The sequence below is a fragment of the Drosophila yakuba genome, chromosome 3L, assembly GCF_016746365.2.
Source record: "Drosophila yakuba strain Tai18E2 chromosome 3L, Prin_Dyak_Tai18E2_2.1, whole genome shotgun sequence".
Taxonomy (NCBI): domain Eukaryota; kingdom Metazoa; phylum Arthropoda; class Insecta; order Diptera; family Drosophilidae; genus Drosophila; species Drosophila yakuba.
The window spans coordinates 22,796,018-22,814,662 of record NC_052529.2 but is presented as its reverse complement, the minus strand read 5'-3'; the positions used below and the strand labels follow the sequence as shown (position 1 = coordinate 22,814,662).

At 44.9% G+C, this 18,645-nt stretch overlaps 2 protein-coding genes across 3 annotated transcripts in view; one reads left to right on the top strand and one right to left on the bottom strand.

Annotated features, from left to right (window-relative positions):
• The window catches only part of LOC6539326 (putative mediator of RNA polymerase II transcription subunit 19), a 154,072-nt gene that overhangs the window by 22,567 nt on the left and 112,860 nt on the right, over nucleotides 1–18,645 (top strand). For both annotated transcript variants that reach the window (XM_039374328.2, XM_039374329.2), the window contains exon 3: nucleotides 13,427–13,465. In XM_039374328.2, the coding sequence (XP_039230262.1) occupies nucleotides 13,427–13,465 (39 nt within the window). The remainder of the gene's footprint in view (nucleotides 1–13,426; nucleotides 13,466–18,645) is intronic.
• LOC6535158 (NADH dehydrogenase [ubiquinone] 1 alpha subcomplex subunit 7) lies at nucleotides 2,760–3,603 on the bottom strand. The gene has a single exon (XM_002095784.4). It carries the CDS (start codon nucleotides 3,500–3,502, stop codon nucleotides 3,065–3,067), a length of 438 nt encoding a protein of 145 aa, XP_002095820.1. The 5' UTR covers nucleotides 3,503–3,603; the 3' UTR covers nucleotides 2,760–3,064.

Below are 18,645 nucleotides of genomic sequence, written 5' to 3'. Positions count from 1 at the left end.
ATAAATATATGGGCAATGGGTATATCCATTTGGTATATCCATACCCGGAAATGGGTACACTCGACGCGTTGAAATGAATGTAAAAAGTATAACAATCCAACCCTATAAAGTATATCTCATCAGGATCACTTGCCGAGTCGACCTGGTCATGGCCGTCTAGCCAGTTTCTTTTGACATGCCAAAAACATATAAAATTTTTTATCCCAGCACTTCCACAATCGGAGTTACAGGTATCTGAAAGTAGAGGAATTTGACTATTACGTTCTTGTTTGAGATCTTACAAAATTAGTACTTTATTTTACAAAAATTAACTTCTTAACATTACCTCGATATAGCAATGTTTATATTTTGAAATCTGAGATTTTCCAAAATTAGTATTTTATTTTACAAAAATAAACTATTTAACATGTTGACAGTATTGGTTCCTACGGACATGGCAGGATCAACCCGGTTAGTGATCAAAAACCATTTTACTTCGACCCCAACACAACATAGTTTTGACAGTTTATTGGTCTTTAACAAGTTGTGTTGGTCATTACTGAAATAATTCACTTTGAACCCGAGAGGGACAGCTTACCTAGTTTTTTGACATTTTTTCTACAGGCTTTTATCATTTCGACACGTGCTAACAGTCGCGCCAAATAAGCATAATAGGCACTTTCCAGAGGCAGTGGATCAAATGGAGAGCTCCCCTTAATTACATCCGTTCCTGGGCTAAGAATTTAATGCAGAGGTTGGGCGTCTCGCACTTTCCATTTTATTTTAGGGAAATATAATAAAATGGCTCTTAAAATTCATTTCATTAAACACTCGCCAAGAGCGCCTTCCCTTCAACCAGGTCGAGGACAAAGGAGCGCCGCAGCAAGGAAGTCTTTTGTTTATACTTGAGTTCCGTTTCTTCGTCCTGCGTCCTTCAGCCTAGTCGGTTGGGCAAATTAAGCAAGCTGACAATTTTCTTTCTCTAAACTGTACAACAACTTAATGAGCCTGCATAACTTTGAGACAACAGCAGAAAGCGGCGTGGAGTCGTGGTGGCAGCGGGAAAACCAAAAGCTATGGACTTTCCCCCAATTTCGAGAGGGCGACAGATAAAAAAAGCACGTAAACTTGGCCGGAGGCATCTCGTTCACCGAACGGTGGCAAAAGTCATTATTCACTGTACTAGCTGAGGGCTCACTCTCCTCGTAACGCCTGCTAAAAAATAATCAACTTTTGCATGGCTGTCACCCCAGTCCCGAATAATTCAACGATGGCGAGTTCAGCGCAAAGTTTCATGGAGACAACTTCCGTATTGCCAGCGGGCCCAAGTTGCACATGGCGAATGGTGTGTGTCGAATGGGAAAAGGGAAATGGCGAATGGCAAATGGCGATGTTCTAGCCGAACTCTGGCCGGGATCCCTCTACCAATGTCGCATTAATGAAGTGATTTTGCTCTGGGAGTATTTCAGTTTTTAGGTTTTTCTCATACTTGACCAGGGGATGTGTACTTGAATGGCTATTTAGTTAACCAACACCGAAAGAAACATTACCCATTAATATATACTTTTAAGCACTTAGATAGAACATCAAAATACAGATTACCTTGAGGTTGACAATTGGATATAGCATGCCCTAAAAAACCTTAATTCTTGATCCCGTGTCACGATGTCATCTCTAGAGCCCAGCTCTCATTAACTTCCGCTTGAAGGTCCCACTCCATCCATTTCCCTGTTTGTTGCTTTATGCAAATGTTTTTCTTGGTATTATTGCCTGGCCGCGTCTCCCGCTGCCGCCGTTGTGTTTCTTGCTTTGGTTTTGCTTTTGGTTTTATAGAAAAACAGGCAAAGCAAACAAAGTTGGCTCTGAGCAGTGTTTTCTTACATGAGAGTTTTCCCTTCGGTCTGTTTGTACATATTTTAATTACGCGTCTCTGATTGGGGAGCATTTGCGGCGGGAGCTCGACGTCCTGCGACTCTGCGGCACAGCTGTCGTCATCTGAAAGGCAATTTTTGGGCTACCCCAAGTGGTTGACATCTCAGAGATGCGGGTTGAAAGGGTACGGAAGTGTTTGCTTTGTGGGCATCGTATTTTTTCAATATTTGTATATTTGAGTGTGTCCAGCAGAATTTTTGCATCTTTGCCAGCCGCTTGCGTATTGCCGATTGCGAACACGCAGGCTTCAAGCTGCCACTGTTGCTGGTACAACCTTTTGGATAAATTAGACGGTTAAATCAGCCAGTGTTTCACCATTCATATGAGGCAATAAAAACCAGCTCCAAAAGAAAGCGTCATTACAGTGTGGCACTTTTCATATCAAATCTCATATTTTGCCAACTGCTGGCGGATGAAGAGCAGCCCGGAAACATGTTGACTTGACAGTCTGAAGTTTCCCGGCAATTGACACCCTTTTCAGTGAAACAGCCAATCCTCCAGTAAATCTGGGTCTTCTCTTTATAAGGGTAATTCCAATAAATCGAGGGGCGCCACCCTTAGCGCGCAGAATATTACTTTTATGCATAACACACAAAAATTGATTACATTTTCGCTTCTGTTTGAATACAGGCAGTCGTTTTTGGGGAGGACGATAATTCTGGGTGCTGTGCGCCAAAATCAAACTTCAATCAATAAATCGATGGGCGAAAGTCATCAGCATAAATTGTGAAGCCCAGACAATTAACAATCGACCTGCAATCATCATTAACAATGGCCCATAATCCACTCAACGTTGGGCAAATTGCCTCGTTTTAAATTGTAAATATAAATTGTGATAGCATTAAACGTTATTAAGCATTCAAATTTATTGTTGTGGTCTGTAACAAACCCTTTGGACCTCGATTTGCGCCTTCCCAGCTTGTAACCTCGATAATTGTGTGTGCTTAATTAAATTTTAATGCAGGTGCTATAAATGATTTTCACCCTTGACGTCTAATTAGATTTACATTTTTACGACCGCCTGCATTGGCTCCACTACGAATCAGTTTAATTGTCCTGCTAATATCGTAAATACTTGCAAAGTGCATTTTCAATGGAACAAGCAATTAGCTGAACACCAAAGGGTTTGTCAATAAGAACGGTATTGAAGACGTTAATGTGGCCCCTCCCAAGAATGCACCTTTCCAGGAGTCGGGAGCTTCTTCGTGCCGGAATCCCCCTTATCGCATTCCTCTGTGTCATTATCCTTGAACTCGACAGGTGGGACGGGGCTTCCATCTTTCGGCGCATCTCCAGATTTGGCCTGAGCTTTTTTGGCTGCTTCCTCGGCCTTCGCCTCAGCGGCCAGCACCTTCTTGTGCTCCTGCATCACGTCGACAAACGGCTTCACCAAATTCCGAGGATCCCTTGTGTAGTAGTAGTTGGCGAACAGGCTCTGGGTAGAACCCCTAGGGATAGTAGGGGGCGGCTGAGTGCTCGGAGAGATCGTGTCCGCGAAGCGATGGGCCGTCTTGTGGGTACGGCCCAGTAGGAAGTTGCGCACCCGGCTCAGAAGGCCGGCTACGTCGCGATGCTTGGCTTTCGGTGGCATCTCCGCCTTGAGTGTGGGCTGGCCGAGAAGTTCGAATTTCGACACGAGGTCGATGTGACTTCAAAGTCAACTACTTAGTGGAGTGCTCAGGCACGGCAATCCCTTCCGTTGTTTCCACACGACTTGACGCAACAATTGCGCGTCAATCTTCGAGTGGGACCACGCCACAGCGGATGACTCAATTCAATAAGCGTCAATCTTTCCACGCACTCAGCTGTCAGTCAACTCGGCATCGAAATCTGCCAACGATGAATTTCAATTAAGCGCATAGAAGAGAAACAAAGCAGCTAAAATAGGGGGGAGACACCGCTTGGCCAAAAATGAAAACATTCGCAGTGTCATCGAAGACAGTGCAAAAAGTCGACATGGCATTAATAAAAACACTTCAATTTCCTTTGCCAATCAGGCGCAGATCCCTGGTCCACCTCCTCATGCGCTACTGACGTAAGTGTGACAGAAGCACGCGTCGGGCTCTACTGTACTTAGGGCGGTACAGCACGTCCGGCTGTCAGGCTGTCAGGCTGACAGACGCAGCAGCCCAAGACCGGATTTCTGCCTGTGAACACAAGCTGGAGATGCTAATCAGGATACGGATCCTTGAAACTCCGCTCACACTGCATCAGATAAGCAGCTTGTCGAGATTTACGATATAGAGCTGATTACGTCCTTCGAGACGGAGACTCGTTGCACGCGGGTTAAAGGGTGGCCCGGTAATTTTCGAACGCTGCTGATGTGTTTACTTATTGGCTTTCGAGGAGAATCTGGGTTGGGGTAGTTGTGCCCATACGAAAGCTGAGCCATTGGCTATAGGAAATGCATAAATCAGATTGACTCCTCGCACAATTTGATTACAATTTACGGGTCGCGATAAGCTGAGCGAGCTAAATATCAGGTTTACATTTATCTGAGATAGGAAAAATCCGTGGAAATTGATTCAATGTGTGAGAAAAATATGAATTCAGAGTAACAAATGCCGTGGATTCGGTGCAGAGGAAAATACCTTGTATTATGTACACAATGAATGAAGTTAAAATCTGTGCTGCAGTTTTTACTTTTTCCGGAATCATCTGAGCCGGAAAAACTTCGATGGAACCTTTTCGGAAATCCATCCTTTCTTCCTTTCCCAAACTGTACTCGTATTGATTACATATTGATGATAATCTAATAAACAATGTAATCTTTTTAAAACTTGAAAACACGCAGAGTACTGCTTATTTCTGGAATACGTTTCAAGTGGCATTGATGAGGCACAATTGGCCAAGTTCCCCGATAATCAGCCGTTACCGTTACTTAAGTCGTGGAATTGCACACGAGTCGGCAAACTTGACTATGGCGTTCTTTCTTGTTATACCCGTTACTCGTAGAGTACAAGGGAATACTAGATTCATTGAAAAGTATTTAACAGGCAGAATGAAGCGTTTCCGACCAGTCGATCTGGCCATGTCTGTCTGTCCGTCTGTATGAACGTCGAGATCTCAGGAACTACAAAAGCTAGAAAGTTGAGATTCAGCATGCAGACTCCAAAAAAAGTTATCAATGTTCCATGAAAATTTAAAACAGGGGACTTACCCTTACTTTCTGTGGTTATTTGTTACTTTTAGTTGAGAAAAACCCGCAGCCGGCAGATGGAAACCTTTAAAATGACATTCGATTCTGGCCGAAATTCTGGGGTGGATCGTCAGGGGATGGTGCATGTGGTGGATGTGTGTTTGCCTTCTGATTGAACTAATTGACACATGTGAGAAGAATTTACCAAATATCGGTTTGGGATTTCGTAATTCGAGCTAGGGCTACCCCAGAGGTGGCGGGCTTCCTGAACTTTTTTGCTCCCTAATGGCCTTTATAGGCGTTTCTCTCTCTTTTGGCTGTAATACGATATGTCAACAATATCCAGAGGTCGCAGAAAACTTTAAAGGAAGCCGAGCAACGAAGCTGTGCGGTGAAAGTAAAAGCAGCGAAGGTCAACATCATCAAAATGTCTGTCTGGCCCAGGACCAACATCTAAAGGAGGAGACTCGTCCGGCAGCACACACATGCTCCAAGGATCTGCGCGTGTCCCGTGCTTCTGGCCTGGTGCTGGTCCTGGCCGTAGTGAAAATGATAATGTTAAAGTTTTACAACTTAAGTCGTCAAAGTCAAACACACTCTAGGGAAATTACAAACACATTCGAGACAAGAATGTGAAGCACGAAAGTCGTTGTCCGCCGGGCTAGGGCAGGATCTGGAGGGCACGATATGCGAGGGGAGCCGGGAAGGTCAAGAGATGAGGGTGGGCTCCAAACTTTCCGAGTGGTGTGATGAAATATACGCACACTCTGCACATCTTGCCAACTTTACCTGCTCAAATCTTAAGCTCACTATCCCATGTTTTTACAGTGCTTCGGGGTGGAATTAGTGACAGGACTTGGCCCCTCTTCATCCCTCGCCCACTTCCGCCATTAGCATAAATAAACGTTTCTAAGTACGCCCCATAAAGGTGTAAATGCTCCGGTATTATTAGCCAAAGGCGAGCCCAGGGACTCAGAGACCAGGAAAGCTGAGGGGGAGTCCGGCGAAACCGCTGGAAGCTCTTCAGTGACTTTTGCTAGCGCTAAAATTTTATGGTCGCCAACTCACATAAAATTTGCTCTCCAAGTATTTCATAAAATTTTGTTGCGCATCAAAATTGTGGGACTTGCAGCGGTCTCCGACTTTCCTTTTACTTGAGGATCCCAAAGTGATGGGTGGAAATAAAATTTTATTAAATGACTGTCAAGTTCTTGGCTACTTTACTTAGCTGTGAAATTAGTAGGTTTTTGAAGGGAAGACTCGATGGACTTTCTTGGCCGTGGCTGACTAAGCACATTGGTCAACTTAAAGATATGACGCTGGGGATAACTCTACGCCGTAACAATGTTGCGGTGAGTAGAAGGTGGGAGTGATGATGCAGTTCATATTTCAGCTCCGGGGCTCAGCTCCCCACCTTTACAAAGTTATCTTCACAAAAAGTTTCTCGCTGCTCCGAGAGTGCTTGAAAGTGTTTTCGGCACAAAAGATTCCACCTTTAGGCGGTTGACATTTCTCGACGAGCTCCACAGAGTGCAAGGAACCTATCGGCTCCTGCCCCCATTAAGACGTCTCAAACGTTCTGTTTACGCACCGCCCATTGGTATTCCTCCACTCGAATCGGCACCTTCCTTACTTGTTTCATGCCCACGTTTATTGTTCTTCAAGTCATTTTCGGCATCTTATCAATTTGACTCAGAGGCATAGGCAGCGGCAATAAAGAGTAACCATTGTATCCTGCGCCAACCCACTTCCGTTCGCCTGTGTCATTGATAATGAAGACAGCAACAACATTGTCTTTCCTTTGCAAGGCCCAGAACGTGACTCTCTTATCAATGCGACCTATTGCCATGAAGCAGCCTGGCTCCTCGGGGGCCCCGCCACGCAACGCCCGTATCGCTGAAGCAATTAAAATTTGTAGTCACTGGTGGAGTGGAGACTTGGAAGTCGGAATTGGAGTTCGATTGCGGCCGCGCGTCGTTTGCAAATCATTTCGCAGTTGCTCAAGACTACCTCCGCGGCAATTCCCCGGGGTTTTCCCCATCGCTCACTTTTCATACTGACAGCCCAATGGGCGTTAATTGCGTGGGTTTGGTTAAGGTTACGGCGTCTGATAAACGCGCGTGATTTTTCTTCGAATTCTGTGCCCAGAGGGCACCCATTTCCCTGGCCTTTCCCCACTCACAGGGGGATGAAACCCGCCTCGTTCTGTGGCGCGATTCGCATTACTCTCCCATTCGGCGATTTAAATAAGACTTTGGCCTCTTCACTTTTGCGTTTGGTGGCAGTCGCCGATAAGGCGAAGATGTTATATGTTAGAAGGTTGGAAGCGCTGAATGGGCCACAATTTTTGAATTGTCAAAACGTGCAGCAAATGGCTTAATTAAGTCTTAAGGGATGAGCTTTGATTGCAGAATGCGTGAAGTGGGTTTCCCAACAAATTATTTCATTATCATATTGTATTTCTGCTGTTCACGCTGCCTAATTGGTGAGTACCAAATAGGGAATCTATCATATCAATATCCTTGTGGGTGCTCAGTGTAGGTGCTAAGAAATACTTCCCTGAAGCACATCCGTTTAAATGCGCATATTTCAAAGTTAACATGCCTTGACAACATGCCCTGCCGGCTTTCTTCTTTGGCCTGCTCTAAATATGTAAACAAATAGTTTTGGCAATTGCCAAGTGGGGCATGTCAGACGTAACCCTAGTCCCTGCCCAGACCGGGCCGTAACCCCCGTCCCCCAGGTCATCCAGTCAGGGTGCATGTTGTGGCATGCGGTTGTGCAGTAACAACAACTTTTGCAACATGCAACGAGTCGACTGGCTGGATCCCCTCCACTTCTCGTTCTCTGCAAGGATGGCAAAATAAACGAGGCCTTAAATCGAACTTTGTACACGGGTCGTTCCGGGAGGTCGGGATCGTCTCGTTTGAGGTTAACATAATTTAAGGCAGCAGGACCTGCCAGAGGTAGAAAGGGGTGGAAGACGGGGTGAGAGACACCACTGAATGCCCATTAAACATGCTGCCAACGTGCGTGGGCCCGTATGTGAGTGTGGCAATTTCGCAAATTATAAATTTTCCACCTTGCAATATGCTGTGTGCCTGGTCGGCTCCTCTGGTCCCCTTCATATCCCTTCTAGGATGCCATGTTGTCGGTGGAAAATTTCTACGCGCACCAAACTGCTTCCTGTCCACAGGCAATCCGAAAATTGATCGCTGCCTCCGGCTTCTCTGGTGCTTCGTTGTTGCTGTGGATATTATGTTGTATAAAAGCTCCATGGATAAACAGTGTTAAACTTCTAAAGGATAATCTGTCCGTATGAACGTCGAGATCTCAGGAACTACAAAAGCTAGAAAGTTGAGATTAAGCATACAGACTCCAGGGACATAGAAGCAGCGCAAGTTTGTCGATTCATGTTGCCACGCCCACTCTAACGCCCACAAACCGCCCAAAGCTGCCACGCCCACACTTTTGAAAAATGTTTTAAAATTTTTTCATTTTTGTATTAGTCTTGTAATCTTCTATCGATTTACCAAAAAACTTTTTGCCACGCCCCCTCTAACGCCCTCAAACCGCCCAAAGCTGCTACGCCCACACTTTTGAAAAATGTTTTGATATTTTGTCATTTTTATATTGGTCTTGTAAATTTCTATCGATTTGCCAAAAAACTATCTGCCACGCCCACTATAAGGCCTGCAAACCGCCAAAAACTGTCAGTGTTGAAAACCTCCTTCGCACTTCCACTAGCTGAGTAACGGGTATCAGATAGTCGGGGAACTCGACTATAGCGTTCTCTCTTGTTTTAAAATAAAACTTTATTTTCAGCTACGAAACAATTGCCGTTTATTTGATTTACTTAAGATGTAAATGAAAAATGTCTATAGAATACATGATGCGTAACTGAATGCGGAGGGGACGTAGCAGTTACAGTTCACCCACTTGATTGCTAAAGGACAAAACGTAAAAGGCAACAATTTGTGTAAGAGCAAATTAAATATTGTAACCGTGAGATAAATTCGATATTGCACATCGGACTCCAGAGGTCAACCGGGTATCATCCGCCTCCTGCGCTGATTGCGTTAGCAGGAGCAGGAACGGAGACGGCAACTCGAAAGACGTAAACAATATGCAAAACACGAGGAAGGCGGGCAGACCAAGCCCAGGAAGAAATCCGAAATCCAGGAATGCATATCACGAATACGCAGTGGAGTTCGCTACATGACTCTGCATATTGAGGAGCAGTATTATCACTGGGCAGATGACAGAGAACAAGGTCAAACTATTTCAATTAAACATCAAATGTCCATAAGTACCGACCAAACCCGCATTCGGAGTTTAGTGTCAGGTCTGGATAAATGTCGCAAAATAAATATTTCATATACATAAGCGAGAGGCAAACATGAATCACAAGCTGCTCGCTCAAATATTGATATAAAATCTGGGCAAGACATCCACCTCCCTTGTATTCCCCGAACGGATTTGAAGTCTCAATTGAGACATAAATTTGCATTGACGGGAAATGGAAAATTAGAGGAGAACTTTTTCTCCGCTTGGGCTTTTACCGGTTATTGATCGCCCGGTTGGCATTGCATCAATATCTGGCGAAAGTTAACAAGCAGGAATATTTTACCGTCCTCGTCCTGCACGACTTAAAAGCATTTCCCTGCTTTTTCCTCGACACTTGTTTGTCTTTCTCGTTCTGTTTGTTGTCGCGTCTCGAGTCCGGGGTTTTTCTTCATTGAAGGCAGGAGTCCTGTTTGAACTCACGCTGAAATATGTTGCATAGGGAAACCGACATGGATCGCAGGGAATGCAGAAGGGACCCATAATTATTTACGTTATTAATATCCAATTAATATTCGATATTTTGTGCAACTTTTCTACACAATTAATTAAATGTTCAACCCTGCTCGCCCACTGTAACATATTTTTATGTCACATCAGCGCATTGCAATCCGCTACACATCCACCGAGCTGCCTATGCACACTCATTAACACAACAATAAAGTACAATCGCCCCGCCCACACCCACGGCCACGCCCACGCCCACGCCCATCCGCCACCAGCGCCGGGAAAGGGGGCGTGGACAATTAATGTGACTGACACACATGCAGATTTTGCCGCCGTTCGCGTTGTCATATTTGATTTACAGTTGCAATTTACGCACTTCAGCAGGAGGGGTACCAGTACCAAGACCAGAAACAGAGCCAGCAGAACCAGCAGAACCAGGATCACGGCTAGGGATGGAGGAGGTGCTCTGGGGCTGGCCGACAGCTGTCCACGTCAGCATCCGGCTTCTGTTTGATGTTGTTAATTGATTTTCAAAGTCAACTGGCGTCCTTTAGGAGGAGGAATGGGTATGTCGTTAGAGATGGAGATACAGCCCAGCGGACTGGAGTCCTGTGGGAGGAGAAGGCAAGCTTTCGCTTTCGCCACGCTCGGAGATTAGCAGGGCAGTGTAAAATGCATCTCCATTGAGGCGCAAGCGACATAAAACCAATTCCCAATCCGCATTCGCTGGACAATTTACGGACTTTGCATCGCAACCCTCTTCCACACCTCCGCACCTCTTCCCCACACCCGATGTGCATTGTAAGTGCAGTGAAGCGCAATTGCAGCTGCAATTGCCGAGTGGATTTCGGAGTTGTTTCTGCAGCCACGGCCCGTTGGCGAGGGGTGGAGTGCGGTGGCTTGTGGGCAGGATCCGCAGGACTAAGGGGCTCGTGTTTGTTTTATGTGTGGCAATTGTCCAGCGCCCATCGACATGCAACTGTATCTGTTGTCTGCATGGCATGCGGTTCAATCAAAGCGATTTTCAATGTCCACAAAATTTCGCAAAAGGACATTTTGGTAATTTCAACGATGTCATCCACCCAAGTCAGGAGCGGACTCTACTCCGCTGAGGTTTTAGGCCTGTTTAATCTAGTTTGCGCAGCCAAAGGACGCGAGCTTTAATCCCGAATTGTCTTAAAAGATCATAGGATAGGGTAAGCATGTACATGTAGTGGGCATCCACCGGATCTAATTATGAAGCTGGCATTCATTCCTTACAAGTGATGAAGGGGGAGAACTAATCAAGTTGTCATTTATAGTAATTAAACACAAAATGATTCAGGAAGCAAAGTTTTGCTAATTGGCGCCTTATATCTGCGCAGAGTCGATTCCACCACTGGTGCCTGATCCTGCGCTTGTTGTTGGTAATGAGTTTGGTTTTACTGTTTAAATTTAAACGAGTTCGGACGAAGGAGGAGCGGCAATCGGGCTCACCAGCGGTCGGCTACAGTTCTAAAGTGTATTTGCATTTAACGCTAAATGCATTCCGACGGGGGGAATAAGGGAAAAGAGGTTGAATAATGGGTGGATTCCCGCCTGCGGAGGGGAAAACATGACAGTTGCATTAATTTTGATTGCGTAAATATTTTAAGTGTGCGGATTGCAAAAGCTCTCTCAAAAATGTTTGCCCAGGGCCCATTGCCTGGTTTTGGGCGACACAGGAGGAATCAGAGGGCGGCCAGGAATTAAGTGATTGCAATTGAGATGAGCTGATTGTATGATTGTAAAATCTGGGTGAGCACAGCTCGCTTCTCCGGCGAGGCCAGTGCATATTTAAAGTTTGTTGAAGGACTTGCAGCTAATGGCAAAACTCCCGAAGCTTCTACTCAGTTCGATGAACTCCCGAATGGAGTGGAACTCGAGCATTGGCAACTTTTCTAATTAACCCAGCAACAACAGCTACTACACCCCCATTTTGATTCGAGTTCCGTGCCCCCTTCGGCGTGCAGCTCTCATCCCCAGCTGCTGCTAATTTTAGAAGTCACTAAAACGATTCAGGCCACAAATGTTTGAGGGCGAAAAACGCTGTGAAATTTATGAGCACGTAGCTGACATAAAACTTTCACATGGATCTAGATTTGCCCTCCTTTCACTCATCCATTTTTGCCACATGACGTGATAATTTACTTAACAACTCCTCTTTTGCCAACACGCTCTATAGACAATTTACAAGATGAAAACATCAAATTTTATGATGTCTAGGCCATAATTAATAGAGATTTGAAGAGAGTAAGGGCTCATAAAACTTAAGACCCTTCTGACGAATATTAACTCAACTTGAAGTTTATGATATCTCGCTGTATTCCTCAGATGCTTAATCCCGACCGGTCTCATAAGATTAAAAAAAATGCGAGAGGTCAAACAGGTCTGGAGAAAGGATATAAACGAGGAAAAGTGGCAACTAAATATAAGATTTAAAAAAATGCCTTTATTTGCCACTTTTCCCCGTTTATATCCTTTCTCCAGACCTGTGACCTTAGCAGCTCAACTGCAATTAAACCTTAACCACATTATCTCTGTCTCCTCGTCTTCCCAACAGCCCCATTACAAGTTTTTCTCTTTCGGTCGACCAATACCGCAAAGTCTGCGGCATGTGGGGAATTTCCCATAAGACTGCAATTTTGTCCAGCGAATTATTTAAAGGAGCACATCAGCATTTGGCTTCGATACCCTTCCTTGGAGGATCCCTGTTAATATATCGCTTTTTGGTCTTAAACTGAACTTTATTATTACGCGTTGTGAATTAGACAAGATGAGGTGTGCATAAATAAGGAGTTCTTTATAGAAAATAAATAAATAATAATACAAATAAATTTTTTTTGTATAAATTACCTATGTTTTATTAATAAATAATTTGATGCAGAATATAAAAAAATGTTCATCGAATTATATTATCAAAAAAATGGGCTGTATCTAATTAGTTGTATTAATTTCTTAGTCTGCACAGTGGAAATAAAAATGTTGGTCCCTTAATAAATTTGCTTACTCTAAGGGCATTAAAATGTCCGATGATTCTGAGCACATAACATTTTGTGGTTTTTTTCCTACATTGGGTAGACATCTACTAAATCGAGGGAAAATTATTACTTTAAGTGAACAAAGAGAAGACGCCTTTGGCGGTGATAGCTGAAAATTAATTAAATGTTGCGTGGAATGAACTTAAAATAAAAATGTCAAAAACTGCTTACGAACTCGATAGTCCATGCAAAATACCTCGACTTCTTATAAAGTAGTATTAAGGACCAAATAACGACTTATTTGGCCAACTTGTTTAACTAAATATAACTTCTGACTAATGCTTTGGAGCCCAAATCCCACAGACCTTTTCTTACCAATGATTTCTCTCTCAGTTTCAATCAGTTGTGTTTCTTGTCTATCGTCAACTAACTGCGATGTATGGCCGATTCGCGAATATTCTCTTGACGCTTGTTCACTAGCCGTTAATTAGTTGTTCTTTTTGTATTAGTGCATTGTATCTATACGTTACATTACGACTACAGATATGTAACTAGAAAGTAACAGAATGCCTCTCTACTCTTACAGGTCTCAAGGATCCAAACTTGGATAGGCACAACAGCAAAGGTGAGTTTTCGTATAGCACTGCTTTTCGATCTAAAATTAATTAAGAAGCCACTGGAGATGTAAGTAGTCTGTGATGGTTACAAACCGAAATTTGTTTTGCCCCCTCAAAGCGACCGAAACAAAGGTCTGACCCGCAAACTTTATCCCTCCTCGCTGCTCACCGCAATAACTATAAATTCCCAGGCCCAAGGCAGCCACAACACATCAGCAAGCCCCTCAAAACATAAACCAAGCGGCTCTTTAAAACGCAATCAAGCTGAAAATTAATTAAAATTTTCAAGCGGAATGAAATTAATGCGCTGGCGAGGGGGAATGATGACCCTCACCCTCCTTTGCTTTCGTTCAAAGGCGAACGGGTGGTGCAAGGTAAATCCAAGGTTTAAATTAAAACACACTTGCTACTGTCTTAGACGATGCCTTCTCCGTTGGAAGTCGTCGTCTCGATTTCATTAAAAATGTTTTTATGCTCGCATTATCCTTTCACTTTGCGCCCAGCTCTTCCCTTCTCGTTTGACTCCTTCCAGGGAGCAATTTAATTTGGCTATGAACGCTTGCCGCATCCTTGACACTTTCACTTTCCCTTCCTTAACTAACCCACCTTTAACCCCACCCAACACTTGAGGCAATGGCTTGTTTTAAGCAGCTTAAGCTTGTCGTTGACATTCGCCCGTGCTGCTGCTTGCGCTGTAAAAGCGCTCATAATTTCACGCTAAGCGAACACACACGCCTCCATCTGAGTGTTGTGCTGTTCTTGGCTTTTCCGGTGGGGCTTCCACCTCAGTTTTCCAGGCACTTGTCTGTGCTTTCGTGCTGGTGGAATCACAGGTTCTCTGATTTAGCAGAGGAGACGCCGGGGATATCACTGAAATGCAATAAAGTTGAGTGCGGAGTCGCAGAGAGCTCCATTCAAGCTCCATTTTTGATTTGGTTGACCATTCTTCGTGATTTGAAAAGAGTATAAACGAATGTCTTATGTGGGAAGTCTATAGATTCCTTCTGGCTATGTACATATTTCAGACAAGTTTCTACCTCGAATCCCGCCACTTGGCTGTTGTCTTTATTACATTCTGATGAATGTGGCGATTTGACTTTCGACGGATCAGAAACAGCGGAAAAAACAAACCCTTTGCATGCTTGTGGCCCATTGAATGGATTCCTTTTTGGAGTGCTTATATGCTTTTAACAGAATTAGTTTATTCGGCTAATGTGATAAATGGATTCGGCTGAAGTCTGCTGAACTCTTCATAATTATCCTTGCAGCTCATGGTCGGAGATGAGCTGCAAGCCATACCGTAGGCACAAAAACCCATCTCTAATATCATAAATCATGACATCGAAGGAGTCGAGCACCAAGGCAACCGCACATATTATAGCATTTAACATATTTCACTTAGGCAAACATTTAATCCAACATCTTGTCTGGCCTCCTGAACTCCGCCTGTGCGCAGTCCACGGCCTGAACGTCAACACGGAGGCTACATTTTCATTTCCGCTGGCATTTTCATTTTTATTCCACGCTACACGTTATCAAATAATGAATATCAAATGTAATGCTTATCATTTATTTGCCAAACCGAAACCGAAGTGTGGGGGAGCAGCTTCCACCGCCAGCCAGGTGGTAACATATTATGATATTTACTTAATTTTCATTTCTAATTTGGTACTCTCCCTTCCTCAAGTGGTATATGATATGGCTTTCCAGAACGAGGAGTGGACCGATCCAAGACCTTGGCATTGGCACAGGGGAGGAATAGGAAAGAGCCTGCATAATAAGCGAGGCTCGCAGCCAAACTTTTCTGTTTAAGGCCCAAAGTCAAGTGTTTGGGGGAGTGATTGGGTGGGTGGCTCCGGCGGGGTGTAGATTCTGCCAGGTGGCTTAAGCTGCGTCTAAAGCGATAACGCAAAGTATTTGAATTTTTAATTTAACGAAATGCGGATCTCAGCGAACAAGGGTTCCCACTCCTCGCCCGACCTAGACGGAAAGGCGCAGTGGTGAATGGCGGATACCCTACTCCTCAAGCGATTCCCTTCCATGACTCCCGGTTACTCGGCAATGCTGATGTATTCAAATACGATTCGTGGCCGCCATTTTCCTGTCACTGGCTGTGAAACTTCACAGCTTTTCCTCTTCTCGGGCTCCCGGCTAATCTGTTGGTCAGCGAGCATACCTCCTCCCCTTGGACGTCGGTGGCCCTGCTGTCCATTCGCTTTTTTAAATTTCCAATTTGAATGCTTTGTGGTTTTCGTGGCTGTTAGCGGATGGTTTTGGCTAAGGACGTCTCTTCCAGTAGCCAATATTATATTATTCAAGCCATCGCACTTGGCGCCTCTCCCCCCTCGGATCATCCATCTGGCCGTCGCCATCGGTCGTTGTACTTGAAAATCGTAATTAGAATTGGTAATGTATTCAAATTGACTTTCATTTCCGTTTGTTCGTCGGTCGGTTCGTTTGTTTTACTTTGGCATTCTTCATCAGGATTTTGCGCTTTTTGGCGAGTGACGCTGTTTTCTCCGAGAGATGATTGTGTCCATCGACACATAATCGCGGGAAAAAAGTGATCAACTGACCAGGAGCGGAGACAAAGGCACTTTCGATTATCGACTCGAGGCGGCCGATTCTTGCCATATTTCAAATCTCTGAACGAAAAACTTTACCCTCGCAGACAGTGGCGGAAAAGCAAAGAAACTGAAACTTTTCGCTGGCAGGCGGAACGCAGCAAAACCGTAAAGAATTCAACTAATAAAAATCAGGCATTCAAGTGCGAAAAAATCGCGAAAAGCATCATCAAATAATGTGCCACTCAAACCGAATCGCCTGCCCCACGCTCAGCCCACCGAATCGCAGTTGAATCCGCCGAAAGACAAATAGAAAAGCAAAGAAAAGTAAAAGGAAAGTTGGGAAGAAATCAAAACTATGCTGGCAGAGGGAGTAAAAAGTTTTCCCGAGACGGCGTCGTGAGGCGCCAATAACTGCGGTTGGATAACCCCGGGAAAGTCTCGTGGCACGGACGCATCTCTAGAAGCGGGCCAGGGCCATACGTCATCGGGAAAAACTTCGATGGTTTGGCTAGGACCCCTTGTCTTCCTTACGGATGCGAATGGCCACATATTTTCGCTGCCATCAAGCGTGATAGGTATTTTCCCCATGTGCGGATGTGGCTGCCGCTGTGTCTGCGCGGCGGAAAAGCAATTTTCCTTTGTGTCGTGCACAGGTTTCCAGTTGGCATTGTTTCCGCTCGCCGCACTGAGCTGGCAAATTTGTTGCAACCGAAATAAACACTTTATTAAATGCATTGGAATAAGCGCAGCCCTCGAAGGAGCCGAAGAATCGGGGGCAGATAAAAGTCCTGCGAGCTTTCTCACATGTGGCAGTGGTAGAGCCAGTGGAGGGATAAACTTTGAGCCAAGTGAATTTGGTGCTAAGCTCAAGTAAGAGATTCGATGCCAGCAAAAAAAGAGGATTGCTAATGCACTCAAAGAAGAAGCATCAGCGGGGGAAGTGAAATGAGATGGGTGGTTGCTGAGAAGGAGCATTTCTCCTCTCGGAACCAAAAACTTGCCACATAAATATCTCCGTCGAACAGGCAAAGGCCTTTACAGATTATCATTTATTTATTTTCTGTTTTCCCTGCATTCTGCTTTTCATTTGCCCCCAGCTCACAGCATTCCCACTCCGATAATCGAAGGCAAGAATCAAATTATGCTAGAATTGAGATTGATTTTTTATTCAATTTTAATGCGACAAATGCAGGCAGATAAACAGACGACAGCTTCGAGGACACACATGGCCCGAAGTCTCTGGCCCCGATCCGGACGCATCCTCCATCTCGGAACACGTGGCCCGAAATGGGGTGTACATGGGGGCGGTGACTGGGAAATTACGGCGGCGGTAGCACACAAGGGAGTGGCAGTGGATTAGGTCGACCTCCGGGCCAGGTCCTTATGGGAAACTTTTTGAATATTACAGCGTAAATCGATTAGCTTCTATCAGCCCGTGCTTCATCGTGTGTGGCGTCTGTGTTGTCACTGATTGACACTTGAAGCGTTTTTTTCTCCTGCTGTTTGCTGTTTGCTGATGCTGCTCCACATCCAACTTCCCCCCCACCCCGCACCAGCATCTCAGGGGCCATTGATATGCGTCCTGAGCACTCGACTCCGAGCGACGTCGAGGCCAGGCTTCATCTAATAAGCACCCGTACATAACTCCACTGCCGGGGAGCCATCTAGGTACACATACGGATTTTCCTGAGCTGGGCAAATTGGTTGGATGGCTCTTTTATCGGGAGGCGACCTCGATTTCCAGCATAAATTGAAAGGAAATTAAAAGTTGAGTGGGGGGAAATGAGCCCTCCTTGAGCTGCACCGGAAATTGTTATGTGATAATTGGGTATAGCGATTCTATCGATCTGCGCCAGAACTTAGCCACAAAGTGGGCCAAAGGTGCCGCATCTATGGGAATCGAATACATCTGGCCTTGCTGTTTGTCAAAGAGATTATCCCGCTTCCTGCTTGGGCACAAAATTACATTTCAATTTGGATCACTTCACATCATCAACGCACCGGGAACCACCAGTCAACAGAATCTGCTGAGCAAATACTCAAAGCCTCATCCTCTGAACAAACTACAATCACGCGGGGGTAAATATGACAGTTTTGCAGAGACTCGGCCAGGGCGGGTTTTGATCAGAGCGTAAGGTATAATTTAATAGAAATCAAAGGAAAAATGCGTTACGAATTCGGGAACGAATGAGCCAAAACTGCGAGACATACGGCCATTTCAGGATAGTCAACGGGATAGGGGATGAGTGATCGGTCTGATGAGTTTTGGGGCTGATGAAATCAATTGTCTTGGCAACAGACGCGGCAATCCCATTGTGCAATATTGCGCGCTTTAAAGCGAACGAATTTCGCTGCCTTCCCTTTGTATTCCAATTAAAAGGGTTTGTGCCGAAAGGATTCACTTTATTGAGGGTTGGCTTGGGCTCTGCCTTAGGAATTATTCCCTCCGCAGTGCCTCGACCATCAGCCATCCAGCCGACTCGCGCCATCGTCCCACCTGAAGATCCAAGTCGAGTTTTACGCTCCGCTCGTTTGGCAATTTGTTGTCGCGGCTGTTGACTTTGTCATTTCCCTTTTCCCCTTTGCGGAACTCAGCTTTCCTCACTTACTTTCCTCTTTTG